This window comes from Drosophila navojoa, chromosome 2 (assembly GCF_054131105.1).
Source record: "Drosophila navojoa isolate 15081-1374.11 chromosome 2, UAZ_NAV_1.0, whole genome shotgun sequence".
NCBI classification, from domain to species: domain Eukaryota; kingdom Metazoa; phylum Arthropoda; class Insecta; order Diptera; family Drosophilidae; genus Drosophila; species Drosophila navojoa.
In genome coordinates this window covers 28486463-28503885 of record NC_142890.1, presented here as the reverse complement: position 1 = coordinate 28503885, position 17423 = coordinate 28486463, and the positions used below count along the sequence as shown (strand labels likewise).

General features: G+C 41.0%; 3 protein-coding genes and 1 long non-coding RNA gene across 4 annotated transcripts; 2 read left to right on the top strand and 2 right to left on the bottom strand.

Annotated features, from left to right (window-relative positions):
• Window positions 1–112: 112 nt before the first annotated feature.
• On the top strand, window positions 113–9927 carry lili (LMBR1-like protein lilipod). Its single transcript, XM_030388153.2, has 8 exons — window positions 113–358; window positions 6191–6315; window positions 6375–6514; window positions 6584–6814; window positions 6944–7012; window positions 7996–8507; window positions 8570–8801; window positions 8874–9927. Exons 1-8 carry the CDS (start codon window positions 287–289, stop codon window positions 9080–9082), a joined length of 1590 nt encoding a protein of 529 aa, XP_030244013.1. The 5' UTR covers window positions 113–286; the 3' UTR covers window positions 9083–9927.
• Window positions 6928–7924, bottom strand: LOC115564158 (tetratricopeptide repeat protein 12). The gene is made up of 3 exons (XM_030388154.2): window positions 7509–7924; window positions 7324–7446; window positions 6928–7262 (listed from the first exon to the last, which is right to left on the bottom strand). The coding sequence occupies exons 1-3, from the start codon at window positions 7832–7834 to the stop codon at window positions 7046–7048; spliced, it is 666 nt and encodes a 221-aa protein (XP_030244014.1). The 5' UTR covers window positions 7835–7924; the 3' UTR covers window positions 6928–7045.
• Window positions 9928–10316: 389 nt separating the features above from the next.
• polybromo (protein) lies at window positions 10317–15643 on the top strand. The gene is made up of 3 exons (XM_030388141.2): window positions 10317–11372; window positions 11432–14461; window positions 14524–15643. The coding sequence occupies exons 1-3, from the start codon at window positions 10424–10426 to the stop codon at window positions 15516–15518; spliced, it is 4974 nt and encodes a 1657-aa protein (XP_030244001.1). The 5' UTR covers window positions 10317–10423; the 3' UTR covers window positions 15519–15643.
• A 125-nt stretch (window positions 15644–15768) lies between these two features.
• On the bottom strand, window positions 15769–17416 carry LOC149092347 (uncharacterized). The gene is made up of 2 exons (XR_016196230.1): window positions 17289–17416; window positions 15769–17223 (listed from the first exon to the last, which is right to left on the bottom strand). It is a non-coding gene; the product is annotated as an uncharacterized LOC149092347 (long non-coding RNA).
• Between the last annotated feature and the right edge of the window lie 7 nt (window positions 17417–17423).

Here is a 17423-nt window from a genome sequence, read left to right as displayed (position 1 = left end):
ATGCTGTACAGCTAAAAAGTCAAAATTTTTATTATAAAATTGTATAAAACGGCAATGAAAGCAAACACGAATTTATCCAATAAGCTATTACAACAAGTATCTATATATCAATTCGGACTGCGGTCGCGTGCGTACGCGGGAGAAAAGTGAAATTATTTACTATTGGCCATTTAACTGTGTGCGTGCCTCACAAGAGCCGAATAAACTGTTCCAGGGCGTAGGCGAGCCTTGTAAAATCAGCACGAAACTGGCTCAAAACGATAAACTAAGCTTCTTCCTCAAGAACATGGAGGAAGAAGAGGAGGAGGTGACTGATCTGAAGCTGCAGTTATTCCACAATACAGTTCGGGAACACATTGTAAGTAGCATCAACTACTGTGACGTCACGTTACATCAGTTCTACCACCAACTCCACCCCTAACGGGATGCAGCTGCCTACGCTATTGTTATTGTTGGTACAGCAGCGTACACGTCGCGAATCACAGCTACAACCCAACAAACACTTGAAAGTGTGTGTGTGTGTGTGTGTTTCGTTTTGTTTATGGTTCTTATCAGCTGAGCGCTGCTCGATTTACGAGGCGAAAATAAATAAATTTGTGATAGTCGCCGACATCGCTAAGTTACTATTTAAGTAGCCATTTAACTAATTTCCTGCTAGACAGTTAAGTGAACGGTTTAAGAGGCGCCGTCTGTAAAAACGTAACACCTGTAAAATAAAATAATGAATAAAAACGGCACACGAGAAAGAGACGCGCAGCAACAAGTGAAAGTGTTTCTGTATATTAATAAACATTTTGGCTTGTAATGAAATCTATAAGCATACAGGCATATGCACATACATACATGCATAAATGTTTACAAGGCATTGCGCAAACGAAACGAATCAAAACAAATTTGAAATAATTTCGAAAAATCGTTGCACTTGTTAACAGGTTCAAGTGCGGGGCAGATGGCCGCGATTCGTGCCCAATCTATTAAGTTCAAGAGTGGCAGTTGTCTTTTGTTTAAGCAATAGAAACCGCGGCGGACAATTCACAAATATATTTCAGTATTCTCAGCTTGACACACTATACACAGAGAGTCGACATGAAAAGTTGATGACTGCCAGTGCGATGTTTATGCAGCTAAAAATAAACATTTCATTTGTTTAAATCGTACATTTGCTTAGATATACGATATGTGTATGTGTGTTTACTTATTATTATTATTACTATATAGATTTAGCATTTTAGTCAAAGTTTAACAGTAGCCGTTGGTTGCTGTAACTGTTCTCTATTTACACCGCATTTATTAACGAAAATTGAATAATGTCAGGCGATATGTGGGTCAGCCGCAATTAGAGTGCGTGTATCGCATTCACAATGCTCTCCCCAAAAACCTGGTCAAAGCGCCCATAAATTATGCAGGAACCCCTCAAAAAAGAATCCAAAATAAAACGAAGAAGAACGATATTCGGCGACATGTCGAAGCTTAAATACTCTTGCGGCGTTTCTGTATACAGATAAGTGGAAATAACATTCGAGTGTTGTTCTAAGTAGGTGTCACATCAGACATGTTGAGGTTGGTCAAGATAAGATTCTACTTATAGAGGATTGCGTAAAAATACTCTCAAACTGTCAAGTCTAGGCCATGCAAAGTGAAAAGTGAAATGTGCTTCAATTCTTCAATTACGTGAGAATTTCGGCCACACTGGGAAAAAAGGAAGTTACACATTCTCAATAAATTAATAGAATATTTTCAAACAGTAATTGGAGTGTGAAATGAAAATCTCTAGAAATATCATCTCAATTTCTAGAGTAGTTATCCCGATTAGTAACATTTAAGCTGGAGCTCTAAATATTTAGACTCTTAATTCCTGATGAGTATATGATATTTACAACAATATTGCCTATATATTATTATAACGTTATCGAATATTGCAAATCTCTAAGTTCGTCATCCCAAATATAAACCCATGTTCAAAGTCAAGTCGATCGGATATATGATCACATTGACAATGTCGCTTAAGCGGACGGTTCTCTGAAATTGAAACAAGCCTTCGCAGTGTCTGCCCATTATTTCTAATTGTTTGGCTGGAAAATAAATAATAGTTTATTTGGCCATTTGCAAAACATCTTTCACTTAATGGAAGTGCGCGCAACGTATTTGTGGATCCACCATTCACCGGTAAAGTTGTTGCACCACAACATCAACGGCATGGCAACAGAAACAACAGTAACAACAGCCAAAGCAACAGAAACCCCAGCAGCATGCCGCCTAGACAACATTTATGATTGTAGCTGCCTCTGTTTCATGCTGCCCCTCTTCCATTCGGAATATATGCATCGCTATTTATAGCCAAGTTTTGCGTAGTCGTTTTGGGCGTATTTTCATCTCGAGTTCATGTCAAGTCATTGACTCGATGCGTTAACTTGGCCAATGCAACTTGCAGAACTTGTTGAGCCCATCAGCTCAAGCGGGCAACGAGTGAGACAGAGATATTCCAGGCAATCTCAATGAATACGTGACTTTGTGGACGTATTATTAAAATGCCTTTATATCCAAGTATGCTAAATATATTTCTATTTATTGATATACAATATATGAATGTAATGGTAGTATGTATCAGCATGTGAAAAGTTTCTACATCTGGAATGTCTGATTGAGTATTTATTTATTCAATGGGGTTTCCAATGTAATATAATAGTTTTATAATAGAGTCGTCTTATCCGAACACTTGCTTATTTAGGTATTCGTTGCTATAAACAACTTAGAAACTTACAGACCCAAAAACATTACCATAATTAATATATTCATTACACCCTGAACTCATTGGAAATGGGGACTTTACGGCTTAATGGTTTTGTTAATCTAGGACAGAAGGAGGCGTGACATAAAGTAAATATTTTCTAGATCAAGACGACGAACTGACTCGATGTAGCCGTGACAGTCTGACCGTCTATATACGTGTATGTGAATTCACAGAACGAGCTTATTATTTTTCCGATACTCTATATTTCTGTATGATCAATTAAAATTGATAAATTTCCTATAATTAAGCGTTATTTAAATAACACAAAATCTAGAGATTTTCGATTAAGTATTATAATAGTATTGCAAATATTTGAGATCTGTGCTTTAGCAAATATCTATATACATATTTATGACATAAACTTTATTAAGAACAATTGTTTAGAACATATGGTCATTAGAAATAAAGTTCCCATCGTAAAACCCAAGCCACAATCTGTAAGCAGATCGCGTGCTTAGACCTGCGTGCGGATGCGTATATGCTCGCTCATGTATGTGTAATGTATATGTATATAAAAGAAGCATAGAATAATAGGAATATCAGCTGGTCGCAGAGCTTAGGACATTCACTAGTCAGTCACTAAATATTTAACTGCCTCCTAAGTTGTTAAGCCATCTATGAAAAGAAGGCCAAGTTGTTGCTGTTGTGTAGTGTATCGTGAAGTCGTGTACTCTCGCTTGTGCGACAAATGTGCTTGGGTAACAATACGTAATAGACTTCCGAAGTGTTCTCTGGCTACTGGACACAGCTGAGTTGCGGTCTGTTCTTGTGAATTCCAAGTGTTCTCGTATCGCCGTATTGAAGCATATTCATTCAGTATTCGTGCCAGACCGAGACTTGGCATTTAATAGCGCTTATCTCTGGGTATTATTTTAAAAGCGAACTGTGGGACGTTCCACGCGTTCCAAGTTCAGCAGCATCGAAATAAAAAGCCAAACGTCACACAATTTTTCACATTACATAAACACTTTTTGGTTTTTATAAATAAACTACGCACAGTAATAATTCAGAGAGTGACAGAGAAAGAGAGGGACATAATATATATATAGTGCCAAAAATAGCTAGAATAAACGTAATTATTCTTTCAATCAAATCAATCAATCCCAATCAACGCTGTTGGTCTCAATGAAGCATTAAATTAATTGCAAGCTGTCATACTTCAGCTCTATGTATGTACTACAATTTATATAAATATATCTATGTAGATGTATTTGTATATACATATGTCTAAATATATCTCATCTATTGTTTATGTTGTGGTATTCATTATATGCCAAGAATCAGGGAACGTAATAGTAGAAGGAAAGAAAAAAATAAAAACAAACAGCCATTCGAGACATTGTGTATTTATTGTTTTTTTGCTAGGTAGATATTTTTTTTCTGCGTCTGTTGAGAACATGAAAAAAGTCTTTTATTAATGATACTTGCATATTTGCTTATGCTTGTACATACATATATTCTTTTGTGTTTGTTTTTGTTGGTTTTTTGTCTTGTTTTTAATTTTTCACAGCGTAAAAAGCAATGACGTGTGCTCTACGCGCTAGGCGTCTGTTTTCCATTTATTCATTTAGTGTCGCTCGTTATCTATGTGAGTTTGAATACATTTTAGCTATTTTAAATTGGCATCTGAGTATAGATTTTAAGGAAATTGTCGCCAAAATAAACTGATTGGCGATTGCACTGAAGTGGACCAAGTTGATAGGAATTGAAAAAAAAAATGAAAATAATAACTACTTGAAATTAACCTGAAGTGTATAAAAATTATATTTTGTATATCTATATTTGTATATACTCAAAATATGTTTTCTTTGAAAAGTTTATTATCAGTTTATTATATACAAATGTGTATGTGTGTATGAACAAATATGTACATAAGTATTTCCCCTATGCTTCGAATTTACTTTTACTTTTATTTAATTGAGGAATTTATTGCTTATACTGCTATATGTACTTCATTAAAAGTTTTTATGTACTTCAGATCGTATAAATACAAAGCTACTAATGATATTTTAAATAAATAGATCATATTTATCAATGTAACCCAAGTCCTTTAATATTGCAGGTACAAGTACTATATGTAATACGATTATATATATTAAGATCGCCCAATAGTAAAGGTCAAGGTTATATAAATACAACTATTATTGATCGTTTGACAATCACGAATAACTGATGACCATCTATAAAAATTGACCGAAAATTGTGTATATAATATTAATTTAAGCAAGTTTGGCGGCTAGGTAGCTGATAAGTGGGTTTATTGATAGGTAGTTGATTGAATAATCATTAAAAAGCATATTTTAATTTCAATTTTAGTACAAGAATATGTTCTACATTCGCCATAATAATTGCTAAGCGATCTCAGCTGATATTAAATAGTTTACAATTTATAATAGTAATAATTAATAATTATATTAACTATTAATATTAATACAGCTATTACAATATTCTCGTAATTAATCAGAGCTTTATCTACATAATCGTAACGGCTTATTGCCACTCTTTCATTTCATTCAATCTAATCCTTATCAATACAACTGTCGTCTTGTCGTCAGCTGCCGATAAGAAATACAATATCTATTGTGACCTTTGATCACAAATTTGCCTCTTGTACGAATAAATGTTTGTTTATATTGATAATTCGGTTATATGTATACAAAAGCAATGAGGCCGGAATTCCTATTTGTTAAATATAAATGGTTTTATGTAAACAAATTTGAATTTTTGTTGTTTGTTTGTAATTACTAATGTTTGGACTATTTGAAATTCACTTTACTTTATTTAATTTCATAATGCTTGTAAAATAAATTATTTATTGCTTATAATTCTCCAATAATAATTCACTTTAATGATTAATTATTCATCATATTAGCTTATTCATCGTAAACTTTCTATCATTTTTAAGTGATTTTAAAAGTCTTGTAATGCTTATAAATTAAAACCTCAACCATTTTTAAATTTTGTCAAAATATTTATTTTCCTTGATTATTTTTTAGTTTACAAATTATATTATTTAGCATTGACAACCTTGATATAATCATGCAGATTCTAGCATTCATTATATTTGAAGTGAGAAAAAAAATGTTAAATATAAATGTCCTACATATATAAATTATATTAATATTAACAATGTGTTAACGATCTAGAAAGTGTGAAATATAGCACATCAAAAGCTAAATAGAACAATAATTTTCAGTGCCTGTGTTTATATTATATACATACATATATGATTAATTCTCATATTCCACTATAATAGGAATCCACAACATATTTTGTATAACTCGTATTATATTTTAACAGTGAAATGCTGTTCTCTCCTGTGCTATTTCGCTGTCATATTTATTTGCCTTTTATTAATGATTTCGCCTGTTATTGATCGCATGCTTTTCTCTCTTGCAGATATTTTTGCTTCTCATCATTTTGCTCTACTTTAGCTCCTATGTGATCGTGTCTCGCTTCCGACGACGCGATCGCGACGATCTCTACTCAAACGACGAGGACGAAGTTCTCGTCTATCGCATAAGGTAACTCTTTGTAACTTACCTCCAATCGATACGCATTCACCTGGCAATATCCTTTGCAGCTTTTGGTTGTGCACCTTCACGTTGGCCGTGGCTGAGGGTGCGGCTATGCTCCTGCCCGTTTCCATAGCAAGCAACGAGGTGCTGCTACTGTATCCCAACAGCTACTACGTGAAGTGGTTGAACAGCTCCCTAATACAGGGTAAGTGGAGACTGGTATAGAAACTACGAGAGTTCTGTTGATATTAATATGTCTATGTTTTCGTTGCAGGTTTGTGGAATCATGTGTTTCTCTTCTCGAATCTGTCGCTGTTCATCTTTTTGCCCTTTGTGTATCTGTTCTCTGAGTCGACGGGCTTCGTGGGCCACAAGAAGGGCATCCTGGCCCGAGTCTACGAGACGTTCATAGTTTTCGTTCTCATGGCCATCATTGTGCTGGTGCTGACCGCCGTACTGAGCGCAGTGTTTGGCATTGAAAAGTTCCAGTTCTTTTGGTTTCTAAGTAAGTAGGAGCGAGAGCTGATTGTAACGGAAACAGATCCGCTTGATCGCCCAGCGGACTGCACCCACCACATGCAGATGGCATCTAAATGTAAATGCATTGCTAATTTCCGCTTTTTACGCTTCACAGATTTGGGCAGTGTTCACCTGCCGTTCCTTTATTCGTGTGTCTCATTTCTGGGCGTAATGCTTATGCTGAGTAAGTACAATACAATACATTTAACTAATCTCATTATAGTTTGTCATCAAGCTGTCTGATGAATTTGTCTATGTACGCCAGCTGCTGGGGGTTGTGCAAGCGCGCCTGATTCACACACTCCTCGAACAGTTCGGCATCGTTCTGTCGCTTGTGGGCGGTGGCCTTGTACAGCCAGGCGCGCAGATTAGACTCCTGCAGCTTGTCCAACACATATTGACAGTCATCGATGGCACGCTTGTAATTGCGGAGCCTGCGAATCAGATTTGGTCAGCAACTCAATTCACATTCACTTAGTCAAAGGAATCACTCACCTGATGAAGCACAGGGCTCGATTGTTATAGGTGATTGCGCTATTCTTGACGCGTTCTATTGCCTTACTGTAGTGCAAAATGGCCTTCTCAAAGTTGCCATTGCGAAACGCCTCGTTTCCATGACTGAGGGCACAGTAGATAGCTTTTATTACACACTTGATATCCAATGATATATGTATACTTGCCTGCGCTGTAGTTCCGCCTCATATTCACGCTTGGCACGTGCCTGGGCGCGCTCGTTAGCATCGCGCTCCACCTCCTTCATAAAGGCCTGCTGGTCCGAGGTATTGGGCGAGGTCGGCTCTGCGCTCTTTTTATTGATCACAGTGCGATCCTCGCGCACCTTCAACTTCACTTTATCCACATCGATGTGTTCAAAGTCCTCAGCCGTCTTCGCCTTGGGCGGATCGTCGACTGTTTCGGGCTCGCCCTTTAAGATTTGGTCGATCTTCTGCAGAGTCTGCTCGAAATCAGCAAAATCATCTTGGTCCTGCTGCTGCTGCTGTTCCATTTTGTGACTGTGAATATTGAAACTTGTATTGAGAATAAAATATTCCGCCTCGTTCAACGCTTGTCGGCAGTTTGTTTGATTGTTTGATGTTTGCTTGTTTCGACACCTTGGAAACGAACTAACGTTTTGTTATTTTTCGCCCCGCTTACTACGTTACACAGTTTGCACGCCGTACGGATTTGTGCGACTCTTTGGGGTTGTCAACCAGGTGCTGGTGCGGCCCATGCTGCTGCGTGACGTGAACGAGGAGTTCAGCGCATTCTACATGGAGGAAGCGAGCGTAAAGCGCAAGCTCGCCAACATTGAGCTTCAAAATGTGAGCATTTTGGATGCGACGAACGGGACTCGTCTGCCCAAGACCAATGGCATTGGTCGCCCACCGAGCTATCTGCCGCAGCCGCTGCTGCAACATTCCCTGGCGCATTTGTATCAGCGCAAAACGCTTAACGGGAATGTCGACGAGCATCAGATGCTGAACGAAAGACTGAGAGAGCTGGACAGTGAGCGCAAGGAGTTGGACAAGATGCGCAAGTCGAGCACCTTTCAGCGCACTTTCGTCTATCCGCTGGCCATGCTGCTGCTGCTCTTCTGCACGGCCGTCACAATACTCCTGGTGGTGCAGAACACATTGGAGCTGCTCATAGGCATCAAGGCGCTGCCGCTGAGCACAAGGGTAAGATTTCAATTGCAATTTAACCTTATATACAATGAATGACATTTAAATTTTCATTTTAGCAATTTACTTTGGGCATTTCGTCGCTTTCGAAACTGGGGCCTGTTGGCGCCGGCATGGAGGTGTGCCTAATTTTCTATCTGGGTGCCACCTCTGTGGTCGGCTTCTATAGCATGCCTTTTATGAGCAACGTGCGCCCGAAACGTCGCCAAACGTCGCTGCCGCAGCTGATGTTAAATTGCGGCTTCATGCTAGTATTGTCCTCGGCACTGCCGCTACTAAGCAGAATCATAGGTATTGATTGAGGAGCCCTGGAATACTTGACCTTTGTACTTTCGCTAATGCTGAGTGCTTATTTCGTTTTAGGCATTACCAACTTCGATTTGCTGGGGGACTTTGGTGCCATCGAGTGGCTGGGCAACTTTCAAATTGTCTTGCTGTACAATCTCGTGTTCGGCACAACGACTGCACTCTGCCTGGCCAATAAGTTTACTGCGACGGTGCGACGCGAGCTACGTGCACGGTTAGTGGAGAACTATGTGCTCTTTACTAACTACATGAGCTTCATCAACTGATATTTAAGACGGCGACGCAACAAAAGCTCAACCTGGCAGCGCCAGCGCTACGCTGACCAGCTGCTCAGGCGCTTTGTTGAGTCGCCCCTGAAGAGTCTAACTAGTTTATATGCCAATTACTACGACCTGAGTCGTAAAAGTAAACGCAGTAATACCACCGCTAGTCGCCAGGCAAACCAGATGGACTGTTGAGAGAAATGTGGAGGTGAACCTTCCAGCATGAATATAATACACTTTATACAGAACTGATATTGATATTTAAATGTGGCGCTGTTTATCGTTGTGCTTAATTGTTGTAGTTAATAGGGTCCCCAGAGGTGTACGTGCCGCATTTCAATTTTGTGTTCCCCGTTAATGCGCGTACACCCATCCCCACCACACAGACATACTCGCACACATTCATACAATATTCACATACGTGAACATCTAAAAAATGTAATTTTATATACAATCTTCGTGTACAACATAAACTGCTGTCAACAGAATAGGTTTAGGCTAAATTGTAGGCGTTTTTGAAAATTTTATTAGTCTGAGTCTATAGTCAACGTCGATGCGTTCGTGTCGATACCCCATTTCATATATATTTATTCAGTAATTTTCGTACATGTACTAATTTAAAGCAAATTTATTTACGCTTGCGTCTCATTGTCATTTTTAATCATAAACGAATAATTTATAATAATATATATATACATATGTATTTTAACAATAATGTTCCTTATATGGCGTACATTTGGATGCGCAATTCATTATTTCTATTGCATACTAAAACCAATCAACTAAACAAAACAAAATTCATCTAAAAGTAATGTGATAAATTGAAATAAAAATAGTTTAAAATTAAACCCTAATGGCTTTTTTCACTTTGCAAACTGAGCGGCATTTTTCCATAATTGATCTCTAAGAATCAAAATTAATTCTCAGTTTTATTTATTTTCAGTTTGACGGCTTTATTTTTGCTGGCCTAACGTTCAAGGCTCGCTTTCGACTGTTGAAAACTATTTATCTACTGTGATCTTAAAACAAATAGAATAAATTAATTTTATAAATGGAATTTTTATTTTATTTCTTTCGTTTAAAGATCTATTGTCAGTCCAATCACAAATTCTCGTTACGGTTTGAATGTTTAAATGACTGTACGAAAAAAACCAAACATATCGTATTTAAGGCAAGTTGGCATGCCTCCAAATTGTTGAGTAAACAGTGCAATCGATATATTCGAGGGATGAAAAAACGTATTGCGATAGTTGCATTTCATTATACAGTGCACATCACTAATTTTTCCGGTGGCGTCGTTGTCGCATAAATTTCTTATTTTTAAATTAGAACTGCAATATTTTCATGAATATGTTGAGCCGTAAGCGTCGTGCTAGCTCAATATCAAGTCGGCAAGACGAAGATCCACTGTTGCTTGACGACTCGACGCCAGAACAGTCACCGGTACAGCAGACACAAACGGCGCGAAAAAAGCGGCGCTTAGACCCAACAGAGCTGTGCCAACAGCTGTACGACGCGATACGCAACATTAAGAAGGAAGATGGATCAATGCTGTGTGATACCTTTATTAGGGCTCCGAAACGTCGTCAGGAGCCCTCATATTATGACGTGGTGGTAAACCCCATCGATTTGCTAAAAGTACAACAAAAACTGAAAACAGATTCGTACGACGATCTGTACGACATGATGAATGATCTAGAATTGTTGATAAGTAATGCAAAGGCATTCTATAAGCCTGACTCGACTGAGTTTCAGGACGCAGTTGCTCTGTGGCAGCACATACAGACGCATCGTCAGCGCATTATGGAAGCGAATGGCTTCGCGGAGGAGGAACCACGTGCTAAACGTGCGCCTCGGAATGCGCGTCGGCTGACGAGTAGCACAGAGCCAGGTGCAGGGGACACTGATGAGGAATACAATCAGTATGAAGAGCTTTTCGCATCTGTCATGACGGCTACTGATCCGATTGGCGACAGGGCTATGCATCGCATGTTCCAGCTGCTGCCGTCCAAGAAAATTTATCCGGACTACTATGATGTCATCGAGCATCCCATTGACTTGCGCCTGATCGCCACCAAGATACAAATGAACGCCTACTCCTCATTGGTGGAAATGGAGCGTGATCTACTACAAATGACCAAGAATGCGTGCCTCTTCAATGAGCCCGGGTCGCAGATCTACAAGGATGCCAAAGCCTTGAAGCGCATATTTACGCAGCGACGTTTAGAGCTGGAGATGGGCAAGGTCAAACCAGTCCGACGCCTAAAAAGCTTATCAAGTGCTGCTATATCAGGTATGTTGAAAAAATCAAATAAAATGTCCAAATAAACTTGAATAACCTCTATATTATAGCGCTGAAAGAAGAACTGGATAGCTCTGACGATGAGGAGACTAGCAAGAAAGGCGAGGGACCCATGTGGGCACTATTTGATCATTTGTATAATGCTCCTGGCACCTCGGAGCATCCGGGGGTCACCGGTCCGCAGCTAGGCCACTCTTTGTGGAAGCTGCCAGTGCGTCGTTTTCATCCGGAATATTTTGAGTTGATAAAACGCCCCATTTCCATGAGTCAAATTCACACAAAGCTGAAGAAGGGCGACTATGCGAATATAAGTGATCTCACGGGTGACCTGTACTTGATGCTGGACAATGCCAAGAAGGCATTTCCAGTCACGCACCGCACGCACAAGGATGCACTGAAAATGCAAAAACTCATGAATGCAAAACTGGTCGAGGAGTCACTGGAGGAAACCAGCGACATGGACGAAGATGAAACTGATGAAACATTCACTACCAGCGTGCAGCCAGAAAAACGAAAACCGGGCAGACCACGAGTAAATTCAAGTTCCAGTACGGCGCACACGTCCAATAACTCAAACTCACCGAAAACGAATCGAATTGCTATAAACGCGGCCATCAAAAAGAAAATTCTCAGCATTCAAAAGTACTTGGTGGACTATACGGTGGGCAATCGTCGGCCAATCGAGATGTTTATGGAGAAGCCGCCGCGCAAGGTATATCCGGATTACTATGACATAATACAGAATCCCATCGACATGAACACTATTGAGCACAATATACGAGCCGATCGCTATGCCACTGTTGAGGATGTCGTTTCTGACTATCGACTCATGTTCTCCAATTGCCGACAGTACAACGAGGAGGGCTCCAATATATACGAGGATGCCAATACGCTAGAGCGTGCCTTGAATGAAAAGCTCAAGGAGTTTCCTGGCCTGGTTGAGGTCAAGAGACCACTTCAAAAATATAAACTGGGAAGGAAGCCAAAGGCTGCGCTGCTAGCTGACCGCGAACGTCTCTGGCAGTTCTATGAAACGCTGCGCGACTATCAAGAGCCGAAAGGCAAGCGGCAATTGTCGCTGATTTTTACAAAGCTGCCGTCAAAGAGCGACTATCCGGAATATTATGACATCATCAAGGATCCCATGGACATGGAGCGAATCGCACAAAAACTGAAGCAGGCTGCATACGAAAGCGTGGACGAAATCGCCGCGGACTTTCTGCTTATGCTCGAGAATGCCTGCAAATACAATGAGCCCGACTCGCAAATCTACAAGGACGCATTGGTGTTGCAGCAGCTGACGCTGCAGCTGAAGCAGCAATTGCGCACTGAGCGCGATGCACTGCCCGATGTTCAGTTGGCTGTTCAGGAGCTCTTTTTAACTCTCTTCTCGACGGTCTACAACCACCAGGATGAAGAGGGACGCTGTTACTCGGACTCTTTGGCTGAGCTGCCCGAGTACGATGAATTGGGCGAGGGTGCGAAGGTACGCGGAATCTCCCTGGATCTGATCAAGAGGCGCCTGGACAAGGGCGCGTATAAGCGCTTGGACGTATACCAAGAGGATGTATTTGCCTGCTTGGAGCGGGCGCGTAAATTGTCGCGCACCGATTCGGACGTCTTCCAGGACTCCATCGAGCTGCAAACGTATTTCATACGAAAGAGAGACGAGCTGTGCAAGGACACGTTGAGTTCGCCGGCGCTCTCATTCACAGTGGACAAATTGCTTGCAGACGTGGAGGTCATGCGGCTACAAAAGCTGATGCAAGAGGAGCAGGACCAGGAGCAAGAGAAAGAGGACTTCAATGCAAGCGCCAAAGGCGAAAGCATGACAATCAACCAGCAGGTTTACTCGCCTGGCGACTACGTGTACGTGCAGATGCCGGACAATAAGATTCCCAGCATTGCATGCATCGAGCGGCTGTGGACTACCCCGACCAATGAGAAGCTGATGCAGGCCTCAATCTTTCTGCGACCCCATGAGACCTATCACGTCACGACTCGCAAGTTCCTCGAAAAAGAGGTATTCAAGAGCAGCATCTCGCAGACCATATCCATGGACAAGGTGTTGGGCATGTGCTACGTCATGCATATCAGGGACTATATTAAGCTACGCCCGGATGGGTTGCCCGAAAAGGACGTGTTTGTGTGTGAGTCTCGCTACAACCTGCAGGGACGCTGCTTCAAGAAACTCAAGAATTGGCCAACGTCGCGCGACAGCACCAACACCTCGGTGAGATTTGTGCCGCGCGAAACGCCATTGGAGCTGAAGCGTGTGATGTCCGTGTTCAAGGAGCGGATCGAGAAGCACAAGGGTGAACTGGAAGAGCTTAAGCTGCAGGAGGTGCTAATCGAAAAGGAGAAGCCCAATGTAACCTGCGACGCGCCACCAAACGCCCAGGCCAACAGTGTGTACTATCAGCAGTACAACACCATTTGCAGCGGTGTCATCAAGACCGGGGACTACGTATATGTGGCCACGCAGAGCGGCAAGCAGTCCGTTGCCCAAGTCCAGCAGATCTGGGAGATAAACGGCAAGTCGTACTTTAAGGGACCATGGCTGCTGTCGCCTAGCGAAACAACGCCGGCTTTGGGCAAGCAATTCTACCGCCAGGAGCTGCTTCTGAGCACAGTTGAGGACATGAGTCCTGTTATCAGCATCGTGGGCCGATGCGCTGTGTTGGAGTATGCCGAGTTCATCAGCTCCCGGCCAACTGAAATCGCTGAGAGTGATGTGTACATATGTGAGTCTGTCTACGATGAGCTGAAAAAGGCTTTGCGTAATCTGGTAGTTGGCAATCTGCGCAAGTTCCAGCACAGCGCAGAGGTTACAGAGGATGAGATCTTCTACTTTAAAACGCCTATAAAGCCGACGAAGGATGTTAAAACCGAGTTGAACGAGCTGGCCATGCTAGAAGATTCCATGGATGGCGACACACCCTCTCTGAGCTCGGATATAGTGGCAATATCGTCCCCAGCACCGTCTATCAACTCCACGCCGCTTACCTCTAAAACAAAAGTCAAAACGACCAAGAAGAGCCTCACGGGCTATATTCTCTACTCGAGTGATGTGCGAAAGGGTAAGTAGTGAATGTAGCTTTTAGTATTTCCTCTATATAAACGGTTCTGTTCTCATCTACAGGCATAAGTCAGAGCAATCCGGATGCCACATTTGGGGACATTTCGCGATTGGTGGGCAACGAGTGGAAGAGTCTGCCAGCCAGCGTCAAGCAAAGCTGGGAGGATCGTGCCAACAAGCTGAACGAAGAGGCCGCCATGCGCCGTGAACTTGACGATAACCAAAACTGCGGCAGTCCATTGCCTCAGCACTCTATGGGGGGCCAGGAAGCTAGTCCACCACTAACCTATGAGTGCCAATGGGACAAATGCGACTTTCAGTTCGAGGAAATGGCCGACTGCACCGAGCATTGCTTGTCGGATGGCACCGGGCACATCAACCGGCATCCGCAAGCGGGAGTTGAAATGGAGTACGTCTGTCTGTGGCGCAATTGTCCTCGCATTCGCAAGTCGGTACAAGCGTTCCCCAATGTACTGCGCCTCGTCAAGCATGTGCGCGAGGTGCATCTGAGCAAATGTGGCAAGCCGCTCAGCATCGCAGAACGAAGCAAGAACTTTATACCGCGCAAGCAGAAGAATCAACCGCAACTACCTTTGTCGATGCCATCCAGCAATGTCATGTCACCGCGAGCGCCGCTCAACGCGGAGATATTGCAGCAACAGCAGCACCAAATGCACCTGCAACAGCAGCAGCAGCTGCAGCAGCAACAACAACAACAGCAACAACAACACCAGGTCCAGACCGTTGTTGCGGGACCGCCTCCAGAGCCAATGTTCGTTACTGTGCCACCCCGTGCCAATCGTGTCATCCATTCCGAGGCGTATATTAAGTACATTGAGAGCCTGCAGACGGGCAGCCATTTGAGCGTCAGTGCCTGCAACAACAATTGGCGGCGATCATTAACCCACGTGCATCCCAACCAGGTGGGAAACACTAAACTGCCGGAGCACTGGCTTGGCCCCGATGTACGTGACCGAGAAAATGTGGTGCAGGCCCTGTGCCATTTACGCAATTTCATGCTGGACGATGTACTCGAGATCCGACGCAGCTGCAACTAACCTTAATTCTCCATTAAAATCTCAGCTTATCTCTCTGTCAAAAAAATACAATCAAACCCTGTAAGATAACTAAACACTTGTATTTATATGCATGCATATATACTCAAATGCATTTGTTAAACTTGCATGTAAATGTCCTATGATTTTTGCAATACAATCGATATATCATTTATACATATGGTAAGAAGAAAACGAAAACACCAATAAACTTGTTCTCATAATACTTGCTTCATTTGTTTATTACGGATCGAAGAAAGAAGTAATGTTTTTATATATATTTGGATACATTTTATTTTATTTTTTTTTTTTATAATATTTAGGTTTTACAAGTGTTGGGGTTTTACATTGATTACAGGTCCTAGGCCTCATAAATAACAATATAATATCAATTAAATATAACAAAATCACGAGGCGAGGGCCATACATTTTTAATTAATTTAAAACCAAAACTGCTGAATGATTCAAATTATATTTTGTGTGTGAGTGTGTCTATCATTAACAATTGAGCCGATCATTTTAAACGAAAAAAAAAATAGGCGCGACAAATTCATAATTTGCATCTTTGAACAAAGAAAAAAATCAATTCACAATTTGTGTTTAAGCAAATAGATACCCCAAAGGTTTTCTATTGGGTTTAAGTACGGGCTGCATGTTAGTCACTCCATAACAAGGAATATAATCAATTCAAAATTTGTGTTTTGAACAAATAGATACCCCAAAGGTTTTCTATTGGGTTTAAGTACGGGCTGCATGCTAGCCCCTCCATTACAAAGAAACTAATTCACAATTTGTGTTCAAACAAATAGATACCCCAAAGATTTTCTATCGGATTTAAGTACGGGCTGCATGCATAACAAGGAATAAAATCAATTCACAATTTGTTTTAAACAAATAGATACCCCAAAGATTTTCTATTGGATTTAAGTACGGGCTGCACGCTAACCACTTCATAACAAGGAATATAATCAATGCACAATTTGTGTTTTGAACAAATAGATACTCCAAAGATTTTCTATTGGATTTAAGTGCGGGTTGCACGCTAACCACTTCATAACATGAATTTCGGAGTTACTAATGTAATTAATTATATTTCCAAATTGGTTCCCGCTAGTATATACCCTCGAATCAAGATACTCCAAGAATTTTCTATTGAATTTAAGTACGGGCTGCTCGCTGGCCACTCTAAAACTTTAATTTTGGAGTAATTAAAATGCCTTAGAGAAATTTGCCGGGGGATAGTCGAATTATATTGCTGTAAGGTGTTCCGCAAATGGCATCTAAACTGACTGCAATAGTTTGACATTATCTTGCGCGTTTATAAAAGAATCGAAGTACTTTCATTATATTCAAGCGCAGCCCATATGATTAAAGACTCTACTTGTCTATAGGAAAATGTGATCGATCATTTTTTTATGCCTAGGAAATAGCTCCGCTTCAGGATCTTTGTTTTCCTTTTCCGAACCCTTCAATATTTACTGCACACGTCTCGAGGGTACTGGCAAAGACAACTTACTCCGCGTTCGTCGTTTGGCCCGCTTGTTAATCAATTGTGAACGACATGGGTGGGTCTTTGAGTAAGTTTTCCATAGTATTTTTATATCTATCCAGAGTCTCTGTCATTTTACGAATCCACATTCCTATATCCCCGAATTCCTGAATTCTTCCACGTGCTTTTCCAGTTGAACGGTTAACACCAAACATTTTTCTGCGAAAAAATACCATTAGAATGACTTTATATATTAATTAGAGTAAAAATTCATTATGTATTACTTTTTATAGTTTGAATCAAATTCCTTATTAAAATCTCGAATGGCAAGTCGTTCTCTATCCAGAAATGAAAGCAATCTGCCCCATTTACATATTCCGTTCACAAGACCACAAGACTCAAAGCTATTTCTATGCTTA

Coding starts and splice junctions, on each gene's coding strand:
- lili (XM_030388153.2), top strand. CDS start 287: ATGGAGGAAGAAGAGGAGGAGGTGACTGATCTGAAGCTGCAGTTATTC. Junction 359..6,190: donor ATACAGTTCGGGAACACATT/GTAAGTAGCATC, acceptor TCTCTCTTGCAG/ATATTTTTGCTTCTCATCAT. Junction 6,316..6,374: donor GTTCTCGTCTATCGCATAAG/GTAACTCTTTGT, acceptor TATCCTTTGCAG/CTTTTGGTTGTGCACCTTCA.
- LOC115564158 (XM_030388154.2), bottom strand. CDS start 7,834: ATGGAACAGCAGCAGCAGCAGGACCAAGATGATTTTGCTGATTTCGAG. Junction 7,447..7,508: donor GAGGCGGAACTACAGCGCAG/GCAAGTATACAT, acceptor CTGTGCCCTCAG/TCATGGAAACGAGGCGTTTC. Junction 7,263..7,323: donor CGAGCCCTGTGCTTCATCAG/GTGAGTGATTCC, acceptor TCTGATTCGCAG/GCTCCGCAATTACAAGCGTG.
- polybromo (XM_030388141.2), top strand. CDS start 10,424: ATGAATATGTTGAGCCGTAAGCGTCGTGCTAGCTCAATATCAAGTCGG. Junction 11,373..11,431: donor ATCAAGTGCTGCTATATCAG/GTATGTTGAAAA, acceptor TCTATATTATAG/CGCTGAAAGAAGAACTGGAT. Junction 14,462..14,523: donor CTCGAGTGATGTGCGAAAGG/GTAAGTAGTGAA, acceptor TCTCATCTACAG/GCATAAGTCAGAGCAATCCG.